Here is a 24,533-nt window from a genome sequence, read left to right on the forward strand (position 1 = left end):
GTATGTGTCTCCCAATCCAAACCAAATAATATTGCATCCGCCAGTCACAACCTAACCAACGCAATGATTGCCACCTCAACATGCTTCACCTCAGACTGTGTCCAGAGACATCACGTGTGGAATGACAACCCTTCAGCTTCATGACTCGGGTGAGACCTTTCCTTTTATAGTACACTCTAATTTCATCTCAGGTAGTTCACTTTCTAACAAAGTCCCATAACCTAGATATACACCAGTTTCTGTGAGAGAGAGCTTATGTTCACACGTATCCATAAACTACTGCAAATTATATACCTGAAAGCAGAAGTACACTAGAGTTTGCAGTGAGTACCTCCCTAACACTTCCTCTCCACTATTCCAAGCTTTGGATCCATGATTGCTCAACAATTTGTTTGGCTTTGTATGTTAAGTCTCTATTCAGTCACCAGGTTCCAGATGCCACCAAGATGCTGGCCAGGCTTCCCTGGATTGAAGACCCCACCAATGTGTCCTGGAGCTCAGCTTCCCCAGAGACACACCCTACTAGGGAAAGAGAGAGGCAGACTGGGAGTATGGACTGACCAGTCAACGCCCATGTTCAGCGGGGAAGCAATTACAGAAGCCAGACCTTCTACCTTCTGCAACCCTCAATGACCCTGGGTCCATGCTCCCAGAGGGACAGAGAATGAGAAAGCTATTGGGGGAGGGGGTGGGTTATGGAGATTGGGTGGTGGGAATTGTGTGGAGTTGTACCCCTCCTACCTTATGTTTTTGTTCATTAGTCCTTTCTTAAATAAAAAAATTATAAAAAAAAAGATTTATGATCTAGAAACAAGTCATTCCAATGTTAAAAACAAAAATCGTTTGGATTTTCCTATACTTGGGAAAAAAGACATACTTCTGAGTTATTGTATTCTGACCTGTTGTATTTTAATTTGAAGCAATTATTGTATATAAAGTAGTTTGCTAGGTGGATAAAGACAAACAGCAATAAACCTTTTTTTTTTCAAAAAAATATGTTACCTACCCCCATGATAAACAAGTACAAAAGTCCTACTATGTGCTAGGCTCTGTATAAAGAGATCAAAAAGTCCTGATTATTTTTCTGCTTTTTTCAAATTCTCTCTGATTATGAAGGTGGTAACTAGGTGACCTTATAGTGATAACATTAAATTTTAGGATAAAATAAATGGATATTTTTGAAGTTATCCCTAATTTTTTTTACTTCCCGGAAATCATACATACATTAGCAGATATAATTCACAAGTTAAGACAGAATCAGTCACCAGGGAGTCGGGTGGTAGTGTAGTGGGTTAAGCGCAGGTGGCGCAAAGTGCAAGGACTGGCATAAGGATCCTGGTTCAAGCCCCCAGCTCCCCACCTGCAGGGGAATCGCTTCATAGGCAGTGAGGCAGGTCTGCAGGTGTCTATCTTTCTCTCCCCCTCTCCATTTCTCTCTGTCCTATCCAACAATAACTACAACAATAAGCCAACAAAGGCAACAAAGGGAATAAGTAAATCAATATTTTTAAAAAATTTAAAAAATCAGAGTCACCTATAGCCTTAGAACTCATGCCATTTCCTCCTTCATCTGATTAAGCAGAGAATGGATGGAAATAAATAGCCGTTTTTTAAAAGCAAATCATTAAAATATGCTCTTTTTTGCAATATCTGCAGAATGGTGACAGTTGGATGTGGGTTCATGCATCCTGCTCTATGCATTCACTTACGGAGTAGTTCTGACCAGGTTGTTTGCTGAGATTTAGCCTGTGAAGAATTTCCTGGTAAAAGCCTCGACAGAAGAAATGCACAGACAGAAGAAGCCAGATGAAGCAGCAGAAGCCCACACTCCTCTAAAGGTTGCTGGAATGAGCAGGGTTTGTGGCGGTGTGGGTTTAGTCTTGACTCTAACATTTTGAAAAAATGTATTCTGCATCACACTTGGGTTGACATATCCATGGAAGTGGAAACATCTGTCCATCTGAATTCCTCCTCCCCAATCCCAGCTAGACTCTGATGCCCCTGTGGGCAGGTGTTTGTGTCCTCTGACTGGCATGCCTTTCAGTGCCTGGCAGAGTAGAGTCTCGACTCATTGCCATTCAAATGCTTCGAAACATGTGCAATTCTTTCCCTGGGAGAAGTACTAATTATCCAAGTTATATCCATTTCCATAATCTCAGGAAAAGCAATCACTGCTTATCTAGATGGAAGGCAAGAGAAAGGAGGAAACCTAAGAAAACCGCATTTTCCAGCAGTGACTGAAAGTAGATGTTGGCTATAATCTCCCCCCCCCCCCCACATACACATTTTACTATTCTTAATACTATTTACTAGAAGGTTTAATCATTTTGTTTTGGTAATTAATTATGCCCCTGAAACAAAGCAATATGCATAAAACAGAAGAATCTATTTCCAGTTCCCATGGTCACCCTTTTAAGAGAACTCAAGGCCCATTTATAGTTCATAAAGCTGAGATTCAATTCATTTTGTACAGAAAGAAACCAACCTGTGGTGGCCAGTGAAAATGTTAGCATCTATGTCACCAGAGCTAAAGTCTTAAATACAACTTGGGCCCATTTATCTACTAGCAACCACTAAGGCCTACACTATGGATCTGTTTTGGCATCTGCTTTTTCACAAAAGATAAAAAGAGATCATCCCTAGCACTCTATTTCTGTTACAAATGCACACAAGCAGGCTCCCTCCTCCTACGGTCTAGATACTCATCAGTCTGGGGCATAACTACAATCAGGTAAATGTTTGGCTGGATTTAGAAAGAGATTTGGGGCCTCCTGAGGAGATATTTGGTACACTGTAGACTCCTTTATGGAAAATGAAACCCTTCTAGGCAATGTGCTGACAATCATATACTTCCTTAGACTGTGTCTTTTCCTAGGCATCAATGTAGATTTTGATTCCCTATGCAGTATCTTTGGGACCCTGTTCAACTCTGCTAATACACGCTGCAATTTTTAACACATGCCCATATTTTATGTATCACACATGCTTTGTTTTTACTTGCTTGTGAGATAGACATGGCTTGCTGTGTTTCAGTTTGCAAATTTCAGCAAACAGTAGTATGATTTCATATGTATACAGTTAGACCTCCTCATGCAGCTGACCTGAGAGACAATTTATCAAGGACTGACTTTATTAGGGAAATTGTCTTTAAGCAAAGTGATTTTGGCCTTTTGGGTACAAAACACATTGATGGGCATAGGAGGTTCAAAAGTGAAATGCTTCAACCCCTTCCTCCCGACACACACACACTCCAATCTCCAGTCTGACAGAAGCAATCTGTAATTGCATCAGTCTATAATTTAGTCTACTCCATATGGGCGCATTGTAGCATAGATTCAGTTTTGAGGCATAAACTCCCCATAGTTGTTGCTATGTGAATAGCATTAATTATTGAATTATCTTAGAAATATATATGTACAGTATAGGGGCACCAGTGTAACAATGAGCATGATGAGGGCCAAAAGACATTAATGCATGGAGATTGCCAGTCAATTGCTTGCTCTTGCTTCAAAATCTGTCAGTGAAATCTGGCAGAATCACGTGCTTCCCATAATAAACTTGTTCCTCAGCCTGTGGCTGTTGGATCCCAGCAAGCCAATAAGCCTCTTTGAGTCTGAAGCAAGAGAATATACTTTGGCAAAGAGAGAGTATTGCAATGAATAATGAATGCCCTCTCTCCTCCTGCTGGTGGGGAAGGAAAGGTATGGGAGGGGCTCTTCATAGATGACAAACTTGAATTGGCAGACAGAATAAGGATGGTAAGTGGGAAATGATTTAGAATTGTGTTGGTGTTTTGGTGAGTACATCTTAATAACTGGGAGGAGATGAGAGATATATGAACACTCATTAGTAAATAGCACTGGGGCAGCTAACCCCCTGGCAAAGTCATTTCAATATCTGTAAAGGAAGCAAACAAAGGCCCTTAGTTATGAACTACTCCACTGTCTCTTTTTTCCCCCACAGCATATAAAATAACAAAATGAAATAGAATCACTGAGTTCTCAACAACCCAAACTCTATTGCATGAGGCTAAATGATGTATTTGAATTATTCTTTAGCCACAAATTAGCACCTTTTAAAAGCTTCATGCTTTTGAGTCATTGATTTTTGATAAATCCTGATTGGCAAATGTGAGAACAGATGGAGGTGTGCCAGATGGTTTTTCCAGACTTACTCAGGTCTAACAGCCAGACTTTGGGCCAATGAAAGCTGAGGAAATTAAGGAAATAATTTATTCCACCCATTTGAAAGAAAATCACTTATTTTTTTTGTCCAGGCCGAAAGAAATATACCAAAAGTATGAAAACAGAAAAAATTGCCTCAAAGAATCAGAGGATGCTGGGAACTAGGAAAATATCAATTATCAGTTATCCAAAATTTTATGAGGAATTGCTTGATTCTTTTGAGCCACACAGTGTTTACAGTTGCAGCAATGGAAATTCTAATTTTGTGCTCTAATGACCACAAAACGATCTATACTCAACCTTGGCAAAACTAATAATGACTGTAATTAAAGTGACTTTGCCACATTAAAATATTTCATAAAATTTCAGAAAACTGCCAAGAAGTGGGACATGGATTAGGAAGCCTTGGGTATGTGACATAATAGCACACTCCCTGGTTTTGGAAGTAGAAGGAACAATTTGCAGAAATAAAGATCACCCCTCATACTTAACTCCAATTTACAATGCTACAAGGTATTAAGTGCTTTCGAGAAAGACCCCATATGCCATTTTGTTGTTAGTATGAATCACACCAAAATATAACTTACTTTTGTTTCAATATATTTTAACGTACTCAGATTTCTACTAAATGGAGCTGTGCTCCAGAAATTTTTAAGTGTTGTGAACCAATGGTAGATCACTAAATTTTATTTTAAATATGTAAAACAAATTATGCTTCACCAGACATTTGGAATGCAGAAGAGGGGAGACATTTTCTTCTACCTTGGTGACATTCCATAGTTAGAATCAAATACTACTTTCATCTACAACAGAAACTATGGGATAAACGCAGTCAACAGCGAGATCATAGCAAAAATCCAAGACAAAGGCTATTGTTAAAAAATATTTATTTTATTTATTTATTCCCTTTTGTTGCCCTTGTTTTTCATTGTTGTTGTAGTTATTATTGTTGTCATCGTTGTTGGATAGGACAGAGAGAAATGGAGAGAGGAGGGGGAAGACAGAGAGTGGGAGAGAAAGACAGACACCTGCAGACCTGCTTCACCACTTGTGAAGCAACTCTCCTGCAGGTGGGGAGCCAGGGCTTGAACCGGAATCCTTATGCTGGTCCTTGAGCTTTGCACCACCTGCACTTAACCTATTGTGTTACAGGCTGACTCCCGACAAAGCTATTTGTAAGCATGAACACACATATTTGGAAAGGACTTTGATTGCATACTAATTGAGGTTATAGAATTTAAGTTCTGATATCCAGTGTCATTCTCTGGGAGGAGGGAGGGTGTTCTTAGATGCAGAATTAGAAAACTCCACTTCGGTACTGACCTTTGTATTATACATACAAAATTCAAACATTTATTCAAAACTTTCTTTTGAAAGCAAACAGAAGCAATTATAAAATTAAAATTATTTAGGACTCAGAATAGCCTAAGGAATCTTCAAATGGAAGACTCATACTCTACAATTTCAAAACTTAATACTAAGAAATTGTAGAATCTTGGAGGCCAGGCGGTGGCGCACCTGGTTAAGCACACACATTATAGTGTGCAAGGATCTGAGTTCAAGTCCCTGGTCCCCACGTGCAGGGAGAAAGCTGTAGGTGTCTCTCTGTCTCTCTCTCCCTCTCTATCTTTCCCTCCCCTCTCAATTCCTCTTTGTCTCTATCCAATAATAAATAAAAAGAAAAAGAAAAAAATCTTTAAAAAATAAAGAAAAATTGTAGGACCTATAGGTATAGCCTCTTATTTCTCCTTAATTAGTGTCTAGGAGACACACCAGGACCTCATTGTCCCTTCATTCTGTCACTTTCCCTTTTTTTCCAGAGTCCTTTGGCAGGAGATACAGAATAAGTGGTGAATAAATGATGAGCTCATTGATCTTTAAAAAAAAGAAAGAAAAGAAAAAGAAATTTTAGGATCTACATATATGATGCACTGTATGAGATCTTGGATTCTCCAGCACAAGGTCTCAAGTTTGATTGTCAGCATTGCATGTGTCTGAGGTATATCCTGGTTCTCTCTCTCTCTCTCTCTCTAATTACTAAATAAATAAATCATTTTAATAAAAGTTTTTGGGACATATAATGGCTCCCTTGGTAGAATTCACAGATCAGTATGCTTAAGAACCTGGGTTTAAGCCCCATTCCCACTTACAGGAGGGAAACGTCAAGAGTGGTAGATCAACAAAAAATTTCTCCTTTCTGTCTCAAACTCTATTAAAAAAAAAGTAAAAAAGAAATGATGCCGGAAACAGTCAATAGTGGAGTCATGCAGGCACCTGGTGGCAATAAATAAATAAATAAATAAATGTGTGGTACTGGAATAAGGATAGATAAGAAGGCTGACAGGATATAAATGAAACTACGAATATCAACTCTTACATTTCTGAGCATGTGAATTTTGATAGAGGTGTCTAGATAATTCAATGGAAAAAGAGTAGTATTTTTTTTTAACAATGACACTGGGATAACAAAATTTCTATGTAAAAAGAATGAAGTTGGTTCACGTATCATTGAGGAAATATAAATACAAACTATAATCAAATATCACTCCACATCCATGAAAACGGGTTGTGTAAAAAGGATTAGAAACAAGTGTTTACTGAGGTGCAGAGAAAGAGGTACATTGTTGTAGGTAATGTGAATCTGTATACTCTACATAGAAAGCTACATAGTGATTCACTCAAAAAATAAAGATGGAAATAGATGACTTAAGAATACTACTCAGGCATTTTTCCAAAGAATATTAAAACGATGATCTGAAAATATTTTCATCTCATTATATCTCTGAATGCACTATTCACAATAGCTAAAACAAGGATTTAACCTAAATGCTCATCAATAGGTAAAGCATATATTACTACATTGCTACTTTGTTATTAAAAATACGCAACTGTGCCTTTTGAGACAACAAAGATGGATCTGGAGGTGATCTTGCTAAGCAAAATAAATCAGTAGGTGAAAAACTTCTTCGGTTTCTTTCACTTGTAGAATATAAATGAATGGAGTACTACTCAGCCATAAAGAGGAACGAAGTTCTGGCATGTGTCACAACATGGATGACTCTTGAAAAATATTGCCTAAGTTATAGGAGTCAGACACAAAATACATTAATTTACCTAGACTTATTTATCTGAAACATCTAGGGTAGACAAATCAATAGAGATTGTAGATTAATAGTAAGGGTTTAGAGGTGGAGGGATGGAAAATAAATTAATGGCCACAGTTTCCTTTTCAGATAATATAAATGTTCTAAAATTAATTTCTAAGTCAATTCTAAAAGTAAGCATTAATCAGTACATATCCTTGAAACCACAGAATTGTACACTTTAAACTGTATGGTATGTGTTCTTCCATCAATGGGCTTCCATTCCTTAAATACTGTGAATAATGCATCCATGAACAGGGGTGCATATGCTCTTTTCTATTAGTGTTTTCAAGTCCTTTATATTTATGTCTAATGGAGGAATGGATAAAGAATTTATAGGATAGATACTCAATGAATTATTACTTTGCAATGAAAAAAATGATATTGTGTCCTTCAGGACAAAAATGAATGGGGCTGAAGGTGATCTTGCATAGTGAAGTAAGCAGATAGGTTAAAGACAATTATCAGATGGCTTTGCTTGTATATGGAATATAGAGAATTGAGTCACATGACTTGATCAAAACATGTAGTCAAATAGTTTCTACAATTACAAGGGATATTGATGTAGACAATAAAGGTATCCATGTTTTTCTAATCAATTTAACCCAAACTAACTCTAAATCCCAAATTTATTTTACATAGTTATGATGAATCTGTGCATTAAAGATTATCTGCTCAGGACCACTGCTTATTTAATTCAGACTAATGATCTAATGGCCCATTTAGAGGAGAGACCCCCCCCTTGGTAGACTGCTGAACATTCAAGGTCACTGCCACTACTACCTATGTCAACAACAGATTGGGTAAAGGAAACTTTATTTCTGGCTCTGTGTGGTTCTTGCAAATGAGAAACACTGTGCTTAACACACTGATCAGATGGCATGACTACTGATAATATAGCCTGGTTTTACTTTTTCCAACATGTCTAAAGATAGATTATGATATTACATAGATAAAAGGGATTTTAAATCAAACAGGTCTGGGAAATATAGACTATATCTCTCCATTTAGATATGCACAATGTTCACCTGAACTTTAAGAGCTCAAAATGCAATTTAGAAGAAAAAAAATTTAGGGCTGGGCAGTGGCGCACCCAGGTGACTGTACACATTATCATGTGCAAGGTACTGGATTCAAGCACCCACTCTCCATCTGCATGGGAGAAGCTTCAGGAACTGTGAAGCAGTGCTGTAGGTCTCTCCTCTCACCTTCTCTCTTCCCTACTAAATAAAGGCGGGAGATAGGAGGAAGATGAGAGTTTTTCTTTATTTTGTTCTTTATTTTTATCATTTGTTTTTGTCATCAGGGTTTCAGCTTTCCAAGTCAAACTTTTGAGAGAGAGACAGAGAAAGAGAAACAGAGAGAGAAACAGAGAGAGAGAGACAGAGAGAGAAGAAGAAGAGAGAGAGAGAGAAGAAGAAGAAGAAGAAGAAGAAGAAGAAGAAGAAGAAGAAGAAGAAGAAGAAGAAGAAGAAGAAGAAGAAGAAGAAGAGAGAGGAAGAGAGAGAGAGAGAGAGAGAGAGAGAGAGATGGAGAGAGAGAACTGAAGGTAAGATAAATCAGTACATCTCCACTAACATAAGGACCAGAACTTTTGAGCAACTAGGATTCTTGTGCAAATGGAATGACAAGAGTTATTCACAGAAATAATTTTATAGTGTCTTCCTGACTCATCAAAGGAGGATCATATTGTACCTGGAATTGTTTTTTATTAGAAGTACTCATTCTCTTCTTTTTAAATCATTCTCTCTGCATGCAGTAGTCCCATTAACCAAATTACTTTGATTAGTTAGAAAGCTTCTTTCTTTAGGCTTGTCAAAGATCAAAAATGGAAATATAACTTTTCCCCCAGACAATTCTGTTTTCATTATTCTTCTGCTGTATTATTCTTGTTTGGGGACATTTGAGGTGTATTTATAATTCTTGTAGCAGCAAAATTCATTTCAAGGATCAAATTTCAGAATACTTCCCAATATACTTTCACTTGAAAGACAAATCCAATTTGACATGGTTTTATTATGAAGAAAATGTTACATGCAATGACACTGGTTATTGAAAACCGAAATGAAGTGAGAGGAAACTAACGCCATTGTGTATGAGATTCTGCTTCTTTTGAATGATACAAAAAAACTCAATATATCTAATCATCTCTGTTCTTTCTACTGAGCTTTGGTGATATTGCACAAGGTTGCTTCTTGATTGCTGGGAACTGAGGTAGGTATCAAGACACATGGCATTTACATCAGCAGTTTAAAAGCTTTGTGTGACTGCTGGATCTTGGGAACTGTTTCACTTTCTGTTTCTTTGATAAAGTAAATAATAGCAATGATTAGGGCATACAATTCATAAAAGAAAGGTACCAACCAGTCATCAAAGACTGGCATTTTTACATTTATGCTTAATGCCCAAATAACTATTGAACACAAGCTTGGAAGTAGACATTAGGCAGCTAATCTCTCTAAGTTTTTTTTTTTTTTTTTTTTTTTTTTTTTTTGTGCTCGGATGAATGGACTAAACAGAGATACTTTTATTAGGAACAGAAGTGTGTGCATTGAGGGAGTGGTGGACAGTGTTTCTTTTCTAACGTTGGCTTGGTGTAAAAAAACTGGAGGGTTCCACCTGCATGTTGGCTGTCGGGTTCAAGCAAGAGCTAATAAAGTGATAGGGCCCTTGGAATATACCTAAAACAGACTTCCTAACTTTTCTCAAAATACAGACCACCGAATCTCATATGCCATATTCTTATCTTTAGGTTCCTGATTATTAAATAATTTGATCTGCTTTCTATCTTAGTGCTTTTCTGCCACCAAGTTGAAGATGCTACCATAAGACCAACTTGACTTCCCTGGGCAGATGGCCTCACCAATGTGTCCTAGAACCCCACCTCTTCAGAGCCCTTCCCCACTAGGGAAAGAGAGAAACAGGCTAGGAATATAGACTGACCTCCCAATGCCCATGTCCAGCAGAGAAGCAATTACAGAAGTCAGACCTTCCACCTTCTGCACCCCATAATGGTTCTGGGTCCATACTCCCAGAGGGATAAAGAATAGGAAAGCATCCAATGGAGGGAATGGAATATGGAACTCTGGTGGTGGGAACTGTGTGGAATTGAAGCCCTCTTATCTAACAGACTTTTCATTCAGAATTAAATCAATAATGATAGTAATAATAATACGGATATGAAAATTTTCCAGTGGAGGGGCTTGGGTGTGGAAAATTGGTGGTGGGAATTGTGTGGAATAGTACTCCTCTTATCTTACAGTCTTGTCAATCATTATTAAGTCAGTAATATAAATAAAGATAAAAGTAAAAGACAAAAAACCCTGGAGGGCTCAGATATCATATATACTTGGATAAGCCCCTCCTCTGCTGTTTCCCTCTCATTCACAAAACAATCCTTTTTGGATTGCCTATTAACTATCCTATCCACAGGAATCAAACCTGCTTTCTGATTACCTCTGCTGCAGCTTTCAGAGTCAATGTCACCCCAGGGTTACCAGAGTCCTTTGCTGCTGCATGTGTGACTTCTCTGTCACTTTACTCTTCCTCCTCTTCCCCCTCCTGAAGGCTCAATGTGCACTTTTTCTAATATTATTGGTTGACACTTGGTGGAGTTTGGGAGCTGGGCTATATTTCTGCATTTGGGTCTCCTGGCTAGTTGTGCTGCACTGCGCTGTTGAGATAACTCTGGATTCTTTTTATAAAAAAAACAAGTCAACAAACACGAAATGATTGATAGATATGCCTAGCCTACAAAGGCTGTGTAAGTTTCCCTACTCAGTACCTATTGCTTCTCATCATCCTCTCCACAGCTCTACCCTGCTGGCCATCCAGCAACTACGTGGCCCTAGATCATTATACAAAAACAATCTTAAGATACATATCTGAAGGAAAAATAATCAGATGAGTCACTACCAGTAAAAATATTTAATATGCATGTTAAAAACTGTACTTTTATTCCAGTGGTGTTAGCCACCAATTCCCCCCCAAACAATTCAAAGTCAAGTTCCCTAATGTGTCTCCTTCTACCCTGCCTGAAGGCTTGTTGCCAGAGCGAACAGAAAGACTGGAAGAGCACGCAGGGCAGTCAGATGACGAGCCATTGGCACCAGTCAGCAACCAGTGTGCTCCACAAGAAGTTGCCTCTGGAGTATAGGCCTCATCCAGAGGTAACTGCCCAGTAAAATCAGTCTCAATTATTGCAAGCCTAAGAGCAATCCCCATGGGAGGAGGGCAGGCAATTCAATTCTAGGAAATGCTGTATGAGGCAAAATTAACCTTGTAGCAGTGTGATTTTCCTCAAACTGGACTTACTTCTCCATTTCCCTTGGACACATTGGCACAACATGAGGGCATTTTAGTAAGCCCCCTCACAGGGGAGTAACTAAAGCATTTAATTTCTTAAGTTATGAAAATAACATAAAATGAAAGAAAGCTTACTCAGTTTTGTCACTCTGTAAAGTGATGGCCTAAAGTTTGGTGACCTTGTTTAAGGCCTAGTTCCCTGAGAGTTGTCTCTTTGGAACCACCCAATCTCTAAGGCTGTTAGTCATCTGAGATAATTGCTGAAGGTTTCCTCATACTGTGGCAGGGGAGGATGGTGAAAAGGATAAAGGAGATCTTGGGTACTTCTCAGACTCCCCAGACCTGAGGAAGAGGTGCGTCCACAGGTGTGGACACTGGCTGTGGTGCATTCAATCTTGCTAATTTCTGAAGATGAAAATAGCCTTTCAAAAATCAGAAATAGTTAAGTATTGTCAACTGTTAACTTAATGGCCTTTCTGTTTCCTTCTTTTACAGTGACAGAAATATATCATTGGTCATTCTTGAAAATGCTTAATGAGATTAATTGTAACTGCCCTTCACAGAAAGGCAGACTTTTATCCCCATGTGCACTTTTTCAAAACCATGAGTGACACTATATTCTGAGTAGGAAGATGAGTGTAGACCACAGGAGCATTTATGAGATAAAATGATAGCTCTATAAAGAATAAGGCTCACTTTAAAATCCCTCAGAGCTCAATCAAGATGGAAGAAAGATCACTGTAAAAGAAAGTCTGGCTACTTCCTAGAAAATGTTAGTTATCCACACGGGGGCTGGTAAAGGGCTCAGCCACTGAGATTCTGAAGTACAGTGTCAAATCAGGCTCACTCTACGACTGAACTCACTTTCTTAATTAAAGCCTGTCCACGTGTTGGTGATTTTCCACTGTGGAAACCTATATGATAATGAAAAGGCGATGTGACTTCAATTTAAATAAATAAATGAATTGATTTAAAAATACCACAAGAGAGAGGCAACACCAGTACAACAGACATTCATGTATGAGGTACCACAGAGCCAAGTTCAATCCCTAAGGTCGCATCAATAAGCCAGAGATGAGCAGTGCTCTGGTTAAACAATGCTATACACAAACAAATATGACAGAACACTTATTTATACTAAATGATGGTGATGGGAGCTCAAAACAATCCCTTCAGCTATGTGTCCCATTCATGTAAAGATCAAGTTCCCATTATTTGCCTGTACTATTTGATGTGCTGGAGTTGCAGCACAGAATGAAACCAGATTTTCCCTCCCATGACTTTTGCATTCCTGTGGGAGGTGACACTTCAAAGCAAACTTAGATGACAGATAAATGAACAAACTTGCAGACAAACTGATGTGCAAGGTAAAATGGTAATACTAAAGAGGAAAGGTCTAGTAGGTAAAAGAGATGGGGAGTGCCTATGTTAGAGGTTTGATGTGTTGCATAAAGTGGTGGTCCAATGTCTTTTTTTTTTTGCTTCTTACACAGAACTTATACAAAGCTTATTTTCTCTAATGCACAGAGACAATAACCAATAATTTGCAACAACAGACCTACCAGTTGCCACTTTTCAATAGTCATGACTGACATGTTGATGTTGGACTATAATGCAAATATTTTATCCACATTGAAAAGCTTAGGAGCCATCACTAAGGATCAGCAGGAGAAGCTCATATGGCCTGATGGTACTCTCTGAGAAGGTCTCCCAGAAGGCACCACACGTGCCACTGAAGAAGGAGCCAGCTGTGCTTTGATGTGTCACTGCAGGTTGGTCCTCATTTGGGTAGATTTAAAAACACACAGCATTTTCTAGTCACAGTATATATGTCAACAGATGCTTCTGGAAGTGTAGGAAATAGTAGGGTGTCCTGTTTTATTTAAACAACATCCTCAGCAATATTGTTTCAATCATGTCCAATCTATATTGAAAATAGGTGGAGCTTAAATTATATATGAGTGTATGTAGTGTGTGTGTGTGTGTGTGTGTGTGTGTGTGTGTGTGTGTAGGAGTGTATATATTTTTAAAACAAGTGTGCTAACATGTCTAATCTACTTATGAAAGCCTACTATCATGGTTTGAGGCAAATTAAACTTTCACTTAGCCTTAGCTAGTGTTGGCAGTAGCACACACTTCCAGCTAGGGAGAGAGGCATACTGTGTATTTCTATGTGAAGGCACTATCACTGGCAGATTGCTGGCAACTCCAGCTGTGGGTTGGAAATGCAGACAGAAATGAAGATGGAGGAACTCCTTGGATGCCCTGGGCTCACCCTGTTGCAAACTAACAGGGTAGCATGGGGGTTTGTAGTCACACCCTTCCTGCATCTGTTCCAAAATAAGTTTGCCACCACCAGCATTTTATTTTTTTATTAACTTATTTATTTATTTTTAAAATTTATATTATTTTATTTATAAAATGGAAATATTAACAAGACCATAGGATAAGAGGAGTACAATTCACACAATAGAATTTAGTATCATATCCCCTCCCTTGACAGCTTTCCTATTCTTTTTTTTAAAGATTTTGTTTATTCATGAAGAAGATAGGAGGAGAAAGAAAGAACAAACCAGAGGTCACTCTGGTACATGTGATCGAACGCAGGGCCTCATGCTCGAGAGGCCAATGCTTCATCTGCTGCACCACCTCCCCAAACTACATGCTTTCCCATCATTTTCTGAACCAGTACCAACCTTACCAGGCAGAACACACTCATGAGAGCAGGGAGGTAAGGGATGACAAAAAGCATCTATAAGAATGGGGGTAGGGAGAAGAGAGAAATGATGTGGCTCTGCTGGTTCTCAATGGCCAGTAGCTGGGAGGCAGAGGACAGTTGTATTTTGCCTGTTTGGGGAGGGAGAGGTTTTCTCTCTGAGGTTAGCTTTCCTTTCTGTGTATTTCCTATCTTATCCTCTGTTCATGCTTCTACTGCACATGATCTCTTTTAATGGAAATGGTGGAAGACATATAATGTAATATCTATATTTTAGATAAATGTAGTATACTTATGTATACTGGCATATATTTATATAGCTATATTACATATTGTGCACATTTACACATTACATATATGTATATATAACAAATATTCATGATGACATTTTATGAAAATATTATTTCTTTTGTATATGATTATATAGCTATGGATGACATGATTATTATGACAATAATGTCTATTATATAATGTGCATTAATATGACTATATAATACACACTTCCCTGTTTCCCCGCCTGTCAATTTTTTATTCTGTAGTTACACAGAGAGGCCTGGATCATGAATTGTGTGGAATTGTATCCCTCTTATCCTATGGCCTTGTCAGTGTTTCCATCTTATAAAATTTTTTTTAAAAAGCAAATACTCTCTAATATTATCTTCCAGGTCATTGAATCTTGTATTTTTATGTCAGATGTTTAATCCACCTATAAAATCCTTTTGTGCAAGATGTGAGGCTGAAATCTGCTGTCAGTTTATTTCCATGTGGTTATTAAGATAATCCAAAACATATATTGAATAACCTGTCCATTTTTAACTGACTTAAAAAGCCACACTGATCAGGTATGCACTCCCAAATGAACTCTGAGAAGACTTGAGAACATTAACAATGGTGGCCACCTCTGCCTGATCATCACCAGCAACCAACTAATCTTGGATTGAAATAAGCAGGAAGCATAACACATTTTCTCGTGGAAAAAATGTACTTTTTTCCCAGCACTGGCTCTATTGATAACTACTGTTGGTTTATGCAAAAGTTTTAATAAAGCAGAAACTACATGTTTGCTATTTCAGTCTCTGCCCAAAGAAGAGTTTCACTAGTTTTCAGCCTCTGCAACACTGGAAACCAACTAAATAACATTCGATCCCTGGCTAGTAGCTTTGAGCAAGCCCTGTGGTTGATGAAGGACTAATTTACTATTTGGAATACTGTATGTAGTTGCCATAGGGGTACATGCATCATTCTCCTAGAAATATACATAGATCTGCTGATCTACTGTTACTAGATTTGTGGCTGATAAAAAATGCAAGCAGAGAGCTGACAGGATAGCTCACTTGGATAGCATGCTTGCTTTATCAAGGGAAACACCCAAGTTCAAGACCAGACTACCCCAGCCCCCAACTACACTGAAGGAAGCTTCAGAGCTGTAGTTTCATTCTCTCTGCCTTTCCATCTCTGTCTGTATTTCTACCTGAGAAAGTCAGCCTGAAGAAGTAAGACCTCAGTGATGAAATAAATAAGTAAAATGAACCTGTATCTGTGAAATGAGTTCAGGAAATGAAAATAAAACAGTAGTGCTCTTGGGATATTGTGCAGATGTGGTTGAGTTAGGCAGGACCCACAAACCACCATATTTCCATGTGAGTCTTATTATTTACATATCAATCTTCTGCCTTGTTTTAAAAGTTACTCCTCCACCACCATATTACCCCCTCAGGGTATCGCCCATTCCCACGCACTAAAAAACTATAGCAACTATTGCTATGGAAGCTCTCTACCTTCCCAGAGTGCCTTGTTTTCTCCACCCCCTTCCCTTTCCTAGCCAATTCTGTCCTGACTTGCCACTTCTGAAATTCCCCTATAAAAGTCACTCCTGTTTCCTCTCTCTCTCTCTCTCTCTCTCTCTCTCTCTCTCTCCTCTCTCTCCCTCTCTCCTCTCCTCTCCTCTCCTCTCCTCTCCTCTTCTTTCTCTCTCTCTCTCTCTCTCTCTCTCTCTCTCTCTCTCTCTCTCTCTCTGTTTCCTGCATCCCAACCTGGAGAAGACCTGGAGAAGGGCTGGCAAGCATAGCAGGAGGTGACCATTTTGCTAGCTCCACGTGGCCTAAACCGCTGTGCTCACATCCAACTCTGGATCATCCACATCAATAAAGAATTGTATTGGGAGTCAGGCTGTAGTGCAGCGGGTTAAGCGCAGGTGGCGCAAAGCACAAGGACCGGCATAAGGATCCCGGTTCGAACCCCGGCTCCCCACCTGCAGCGGAGTCGATTCACAAGCGGTGAAGCAGGTCTGCGGGTGTCTATCTTTCTCTCCTCCTCTCTGTCTTCCCCTCCTCTCTCCATTTCTCTCTGTCCTATCCAACAACGACTACAACAATAAAACAACAAGGGCAACAAAAGGGAATAAATAAATAAATATAAATATTAAAAAAAAGAATTGTATTACCATGCCGCTATGACCTCTTCATCTCTCTCTCTCCGCAAAGCTAGCCTGGCAGAGTGCTATGTACCATGCTTAAATTAATACATGTTGGTGTAGTTAAGTGCTTGAGTAATGGTAAAAGAACCATATGAAAGTAAAATGAACAATCAGGTAACAGGTTGGATACTTGGAGAAGAGAGACTTGAGTTGAGATTTATAGGAAATTCCAAAGAGAAGGATCGGTCTTATACAATCAGAAAGGGTTTGGCAGGCCTATTACTCTGAAAACAATTTTAAAACAGTGTTTTGGCCTGGCAAAATAACTCACTTGGATAGTGGTCCACTTTGTCATATGCACAAACCAGGTTCAATCCCAATCCCCACTGAATGGAAGGAAGCTTCAGTACTGTGGTTTTTCCTCCGGTCTCTGTCTCTACCTGCAAATGTCATCCCAGTGGTAAAGTCCCAGAGATGATGGAGGTGGGAACAGGGTTGAAGGCTTATAATCCTCCCCTAACTCTAATATTTACCATTCTAGAATAATAAAAAGAATTCATCATCTGCATTTTCTTCCTTTTGTTTCCATGGCACTGCCCTTCTCATAATGGCAAAAGCAGGGTCTCTATCTTTGGCAATGTGATGCTTTAGGTAATACGGTGCACACAGTTTCCTGCTTCATCTTTCCTTTGTTGGTATTTCCTAAACCATGCAAAATGCCCTCTCTCCATAGCTGCCTATAACTATTCCACACTGCTCACCCTACACAGGACATCTGCTTTATTCCTATATTGTCTTTTGCAAGTATGGTTCTATTCTCTTGAAGGTCTTTATGCCCACTGTTCACAGAGGTGGGAGACCCTATTAGCTGCTCGCTTTTCCATTCATGCCTCCAAGGATGTTGCGCGAAGCTCACTTACTCTACAGTGTTGGGATTCACCTGTTTCCTTATCTGAGGATGGGGACAAAGACTGGGCAAAGACTGTCTCATAACACGTGTGCAATTAATGCCATGTAACATAAAGAACACATGGGATGGTTTATTTGAATTTCTAACAGATATGCTATGTGACTCTTAGTTTTCAACACTTTTCTCAAAGACTGTTGAATGACAGTATTGAAAATAAAAATTCCATGCATCAAAAACTGAGTGGACTCATGTGCATGAATTGAGAAGATTTCGCCATGCTTGTCAAGAAGCAAGTGCTAAGAAGGAAATGAGGCAAAAGCAACCCGCCCGGTGCTTTAAAAAGCAGTAGAGAAAGGTACATACATGATGAATGCTGTTGCTTTAAAAAGTGACTCACTTCTCTTTAAAGTGGAGTGACTGCATTTGTTGGTCTATTTGAAGTCCCTCAGATAGACTGATAAGTGGTCCTATGTCTATTCCATCTTCATGGTTATTAGGGTGTCATTTAGCATCCTAAAATAAAACTTTCTCATTGACTTTTTGGAAAACTGAGTGATGGCAATGAGACAAATGGGTACATTTTATGTTTTGAAGTAATTCTTTTGATTATATATGAACTTAACATGATGGAAACTGGAATGATTGCTAAAGTGCCTACAAAATCACCAGTGCATTAAGTCTTCAAACTTTCATTTCCATATCCCAGGAAAATACTGGATAAGACCCCCTTCTAGATGGAGAAAATGTCTGGAATCTCAGTGTTCTGGGAAGTCTGTTTTCCAGGTCTCAGTTGTTATATCTGAGATCATCTAGACGATGCAATGTGAATTATCAGTAAAAAAGGTAAAGAATTTTTTGGAAAGGTCTAGACACTTGTGTATGTTTTATAAGCTGTGAGAAAGATTACTGAAACTTTCTGTACACAAGTACAGCTATCCGGACAATATAAATAACACAACTTTATGTATCTGTTTAATGAGAGATTTTTATTGCCTTCTTTCCTTTAACAACATTTTTTAGATAGGGACAGAGAAGCAGAACATAGAGAAAGAGACCACAGCACCGAAGTTTCTTTCAATGTGGTGGAGGCTGGGCTCAAACCTGGATCACACTGATGGGCATGATCCAGGTGAGATATTTCACCGAAATTCCTCTAATTAATGTTAAAATTGTCACTTAATGGGAGTCGGGCGGTAGCACAGCGGGTTAAATGCACATGGCACAAAGCACAATGACCTCCCTTAAGGATCCCGATTGGAGCCCCTGGCTCCCCACCTGCAGGGGGTCGTTTCATAGGCGGTGAAGCAGGTCTTCAGGTGTCTATCTTTCTCTTCCCCTCCTCTCTCTATTTCTCTCTGTCCTATCCAAGAATGCCGACATCAATAACAGCAATAATAACTACAACAATAAAACAACAAGGGCAACAAAAGGAAATAAATAAATATTTTTTTTAAAGTTTTTTTTAAAAAACCTGTCACTTAAAAGGCTCCATCTAACATGCTTGGAGCAAATAAAATCTCTTGCTTAACACAACTCTTCATTTTGTTTGTTTGTTTGTTTGTTGTCACATAGGCCTCACCATTCTGTGTGGATTTTTTTTTCAGGTTGAGAGCAACAGAGACAAAGAAACAGAGGGAAATAGATAGAGATATAGATAGAGAGCCACCACAGCAATGAAACATCCTTCACTGTGTCAGGAGCTGGGTACAAACCCGAGTTGCATGTATGATAAAACAAGCACCTTCCAGCCCTAACACATCTTGCTAAAGCCTAACTGCTGTGGCTTCTTGTCCCTCATTTCAAAAATGTACAAGGTAGAAGTGGTGGGGAATGGCATTCTATATGCATATGTGGAGGTGTGTGAAGAAAACAAGTATTATACACACAATATTTCTTACATATGTGTTATAACAAAATTAAATCAAATATTCCCTAAAGTGAGCATGATTACAAACCATAATTTCAAACATTGACTTGGAGAGGTTGAAGAAATATATATCTATATATCTATATACCTATATATCTATATATATATATATCTATATACCTATATATACATATATATGAATGTGTACATATACATATACATATACATATACATATACATATACATATACATATACATATACATATACATATACATATACATATACATATACATATACATATACATATACATCCCTAGCTGGAGTTTGTAGCACAGAGAACCTGTCCAATTTTTGAACAACAGGCATTCAACTAGTAACAAAATTGGAGCTCTCTGTGCCATTTGAGTCTACCAACCTCCTGTCCTTCATCTGGATAAGCCCCAAGGGTCCTACAACAGTGTAGCTTCTTAGGCTCAGTTTCCAATCTTTCCAGCCTTTCACTGTCAGTCATCTCATCACTGGTGTCACCAACCAACAGTTCTTAGTGTCCTGTTGCACAATACCATTCTATTTCCCCCATTAGTGACATTAGAGGTACCATCTGTCCTTAAAATTAGCATTTTTAGCTTATGGTCAGCTCTTTTCAAACCAATATCTATCCAACTGAACTCTAAGCTCCTTAAGAGCAAGACCCGTGCAGGATTTAGTTTTAATTCCCTCAGCATCTATCACAGTTCCAGTAATGCTGTGGACCCTCTATAAATATTCATTGGGTGAATAAATGACTAATGGACAAACAGCATGGTTAGAAAAAATTTTCGTGGCTATTTTCATGTTCAGTTATGAAGCCTCTACCCCCTATAAGATGTATCAGTCTCTATATAAATTTTTAATTTCCTAGGTGGAGTCCTGATCTTGATTTGCGAAATTCAACACCCACCATGTTGTTGAATGTCGTTAAAAATACATAAGCCAGTGAAAATGTTATGCCTGACAACTGTCCTCTCTCTCCTCTTTCCTCCTCTTCCTTCTTCTACTTCTCTCTCTCTCTCTCTCTCTCTCTCTCTCTCTCTCTCTCTCTCTGTTCCTCCCCTCTCTTTCTCTCTCTTGGTAACAGATGTCAACCTCAGTTAGATTCAACTCAACTTATTAGTGCGTGGATTTTAGCCAAAAGAAATTCACATTTTCAGAAGTGTACTATCACATATGTCTTAATAACAGAAATGTATTTTTAAATGTATGTGACCATTCCCACATGGTAGAAGAAATTTGTACATCTCTCAGGCTTTGTTGTCACAATGAAAGCTTGGAGATAATTGCTGAAGAACAGTAATGTACAAGTAAATGTCCCTCTGACACAGTAAAGAAACAGTGCTTAAACACACTAATCAAGCTTTGATACCAGCGTGGTTCCAATAGGCTGAGAAATACACTGACATTTTGTGTCCTGATCACCAATCTCAAGAACATTCAATTTGGTTCTTACTCTCAGAGGTAATATTTAATATTTCAAGGTAAAGTCATTAGTGTATTCAGGTACATTATGTGCTTACATTCACTAGGCATATATTTAATTTCTCCTTTGTATGGAGTGTAATTAATGTGAACCACAGTCTCCCTATGGTGATGGAAGAAGCTTACAACCATGAAGGTATTAAAAATAAATTGAACAAGTGGTTGAGAAATAGAGAGGAGGATATAACCTTTAGAGAGAAAAATATGCAATCTAAATGGATGTTGTGACTCACTTATCATCACTCTAATTGAAAGCTTACTTAGTCTTAGTTAGATATTGGTAAACAAGAGAATTCTAGCAAATGCACATGCCTCTTGCAATATACCTGTCTATATGCAACGTGGGAGGCTGGCGGTGTAGTCTAGTTGTGTATTTACGGGTTTGTGAGACATCACACCCCTGTTAAGGAATCACATATACATAATTATTTCCATGGATAGTAACTGAAGAGTGATCTTGCCATTCTAAATAAGAATCAGGTGGTTTATCTGCCCCAGGAAGTTCTGAACACCCTACAAGGGCTCAGTAAATAGATACTCAGTGTTTCAAAGGTCATAAAAAGGGGCCTGATGATTTAAGCTTTAGTGTCATAGAAATGTTTCCATCCATATCTTCTTCTACTTGAACACTAGAGCATCCAAATCCAGCACATTTTTCTTCAAGGGGACACATAGTAAACCTTTATGAGTTTGTGGTACATACACTATCTACCACAACTACACAACCTTGATGCTGTAACAGAAAAAAAAATCAGCCAGAGACAATACTGAAACACATGAGTATAGTTGTGTGGCAATAAATTTTACTGATATGCACTAAAATCTGAATTCCATATAATTCTCACAGGTCATGAAACCCAGAGACTCCAAGTACTATGCACTGAATATGAATATAATAGTGTTTGGCAGCTCTCTGTAGAGGAAACATATTAATTTATGTAAACTGGACATAACTTGCGGCACTTTGTCATCTGACCGCAGAAAATCATTAGAAACTAGTCCTTGCTCCTCATTTAAGGGTGCTTTTTGCTTGTTTGTCTAATTGTTGTTGTTGTTTTTCAGTTATCCTAAAAAAGATTCACTTAAAATCTCAGGCCTTTTTATGACCCCCCCCCACAATACTGGAGTCCATTCAAATGAAAATTCCCAACTAATAAAAAAGTAACTTACGTCACAGGATTGTTCTTAGGTTTTGCCTTTTCAACAGCCTGTAAAAAGAAGGGGAGAAAGCAATTAGATAACACTAACAGACTAATCTTTGCAACTAGTTAATCCATAACAATAAGCAATGGGAAATGTTCTTCAGCAACCCAAGTGGTAAAAGGAAACAGGCAGCAAGAGATAAGCCAAGTGATCCTGCAGTAAATAGTGTTCCTTTCCCACTTGTCCCCAGGTAGCTTCCACTCACAGCCAGTCAAGACTTGAGCTGTCTGGAAAGATCAAATTTGTAGTTCACAGCCCCATACTCCTCTCCCTGCCCTCCACTCCCATCTGAGCTTTAGTGTGCACTCTCCACGGTGAAGATGTGAGTGTAGACGCCAGAGTCACATACATACGTCACATTTCTAGATTTGTAGTAGGGGACTGTGTGTCCTGCTATACCATCGCCACCTGGGTGCACCTGCACTGTGATGGAAATGTCAAAGAACCCATTCCTGAATTCGTTTTTTATTAGCAGACCCTACAAAAGGGCTAGGGATGAATGTTCAGATCAATTTCCTCTCATGGAACCTTTAAGAAAATACACACCCCGAATCACCAGAATGAGGAAATCTCTGGGACTCTTGGCCTGCGATGCTTTAGACATGGAGCCTGGTTCTAGTTTATTGCTGAACCCATTGATCTGTGTACAGTCCATTTATCATTCATGAAAAGAGCTAGTGATCTTCACAGTATATTAGAAGAAACAACTCAGATCATCTGTCAACAGCCCTCTGTTTTTATTATTTCTGTTTCCCTCTCCACAGGGATTGCACCTCCTTCGATTCTTCTGGAATTAAAATGTTGCTAAGCAACACAGCTGGGGGCTCTGATGGCAGAATGGCTACAGTCTATCAAACTGTTTAAGCACCTGGAGGGTTTTACTGATTTTTTTCATATTTCTATAGCATCATTATGTGATCAGAAACCAAACTTGTACTCCTCTAGACCTTATCAGTGGATAGACATACCATTTAATGATAGAAATACCATTTTTGACAACCTAAAGCTCATTCATACCCTTTGAAAAAAAGTGTCTATTTGGAGGCCTTTATATTTGTAAATCCTGGAGGTGGGTGAGGGCTGAGAGAGGAAAGGAACACTGCTGCAAATCAGAATGCACAGGCAGCCAGCCACGTGGACCAGAGATCATTTAAAATCTAACATTGGACTTTGCATTCTGAGAGGTCAGTACAAAAACGCATACAGAGAACTCATGCATAACAGCAACTCAACCTACTTCGAGGAAACTGTTTTACATGAATAGAACACATCCAAAGCATAGATGGTACTGGATCAAATCAAGCTCTTTTCCTCTTTGAAGCCTCATATTCTGTTGCTAGATAAATACCCATTAATATTTGAGCACTTTCTTTGGCTTAGTAGGCAAAACTCATATTTTCTCACCATTTGTGTCAGAGGCTGAATTTTGGCAAGTGATAGAATAGTAAGAAAACTAGGGGATGAGGTAACAGGTGAAAATGGTAAAATAATAATATAATAATAATAAGATAAAAAGAATATGTGAATTTCAGGACCAAGTGCCATGTCACATGTATTTGAATGTCTGTCCCCAAACAGTCCCTGGAAAGGACTGGACACTGACTTTCACTAGAGTAGGTTGTCCATCTGCATATATTCACTGCTGTCTTCTTGAGCTGCTTTTTTACTGCCCCAATACTGGCTGCTTTGGAATAAGATATGGCCATGGGCTGATGACATGGAACTCACACAAATCTAACTTTTTCCCAACCCCTTAAAATTCAAGTATGTCTGTTCTAGAATACTTTTTTTCCACAAAGTAATGAGCACATGCTCAAGTGGTTTCCTTTTAAAGCAAGGTGGATGTGATAGCTAGAGCATGTCACTGGCAGGAGTCAGGAAAGGAAAAATCAAAGTGACATTACTTAACCTAGCTTTGATTCAGTGACATGTTTTTTGAAAATGTCCTCTATTCTCTGGGCTTCAGGACTGTCAATTAGACTCAGTTATTTTTCTTTGATCAGGAGAAACATAATCAGGTTTGAGGCCAGTTTCTTTGAAACACATGTCTTTCTGTACAACCATTATGAGAAATAACTGCATTTAAATTAATTTTTTCTGGGTTGCTTGGCTATTGATTGAAAACGTCTTTGCTGAGATTCTCATTTCTTTGAAAATTCACTCAGGATCATTCCAGAGTTCCAACAGCTCATCACCTTTAATTTCTAAACTAAATGGTCACAGGGAGTCACTGCCAGGAATGAAACACAACTCACAATTTATGTTTCTTACTT

At 38.6% G+C, this 24,533-nt stretch overlaps 1 protein-coding gene across 4 annotated transcripts in view; it reads right to left on the reverse strand.

Moving 5' to 3' along the window:
- Window positions 1-24,533, reverse strand: part of AFF2 (ALF transcription elongation factor 2) — a 637,776-nt gene that overhangs the window by 86,352 nt on the left and 526,891 nt on the right. For all 4 annotated transcript variants that reach the window (XM_060182897.1, XM_060182895.1, XM_060182896.1 and 1 more), the window contains exon 9: window positions 22,228-22,265. In XM_060182897.1, coding sequence (XP_060038880.1) covers window positions 22,228-22,265 — 38 coding nt within the window. The remainder of the gene's footprint in view (window positions 1-22,227; window positions 22,266-24,533) is intronic.

The sequence above is a fragment of the Erinaceus europaeus genome, chromosome X (assembly GCF_950295315.1).
Source record: "Erinaceus europaeus chromosome X, mEriEur2.1, whole genome shotgun sequence".
NCBI classification, from domain to species: Eukaryota; Metazoa; Chordata; class Mammalia; order Eulipotyphla; family Erinaceidae; genus Erinaceus; species Erinaceus europaeus.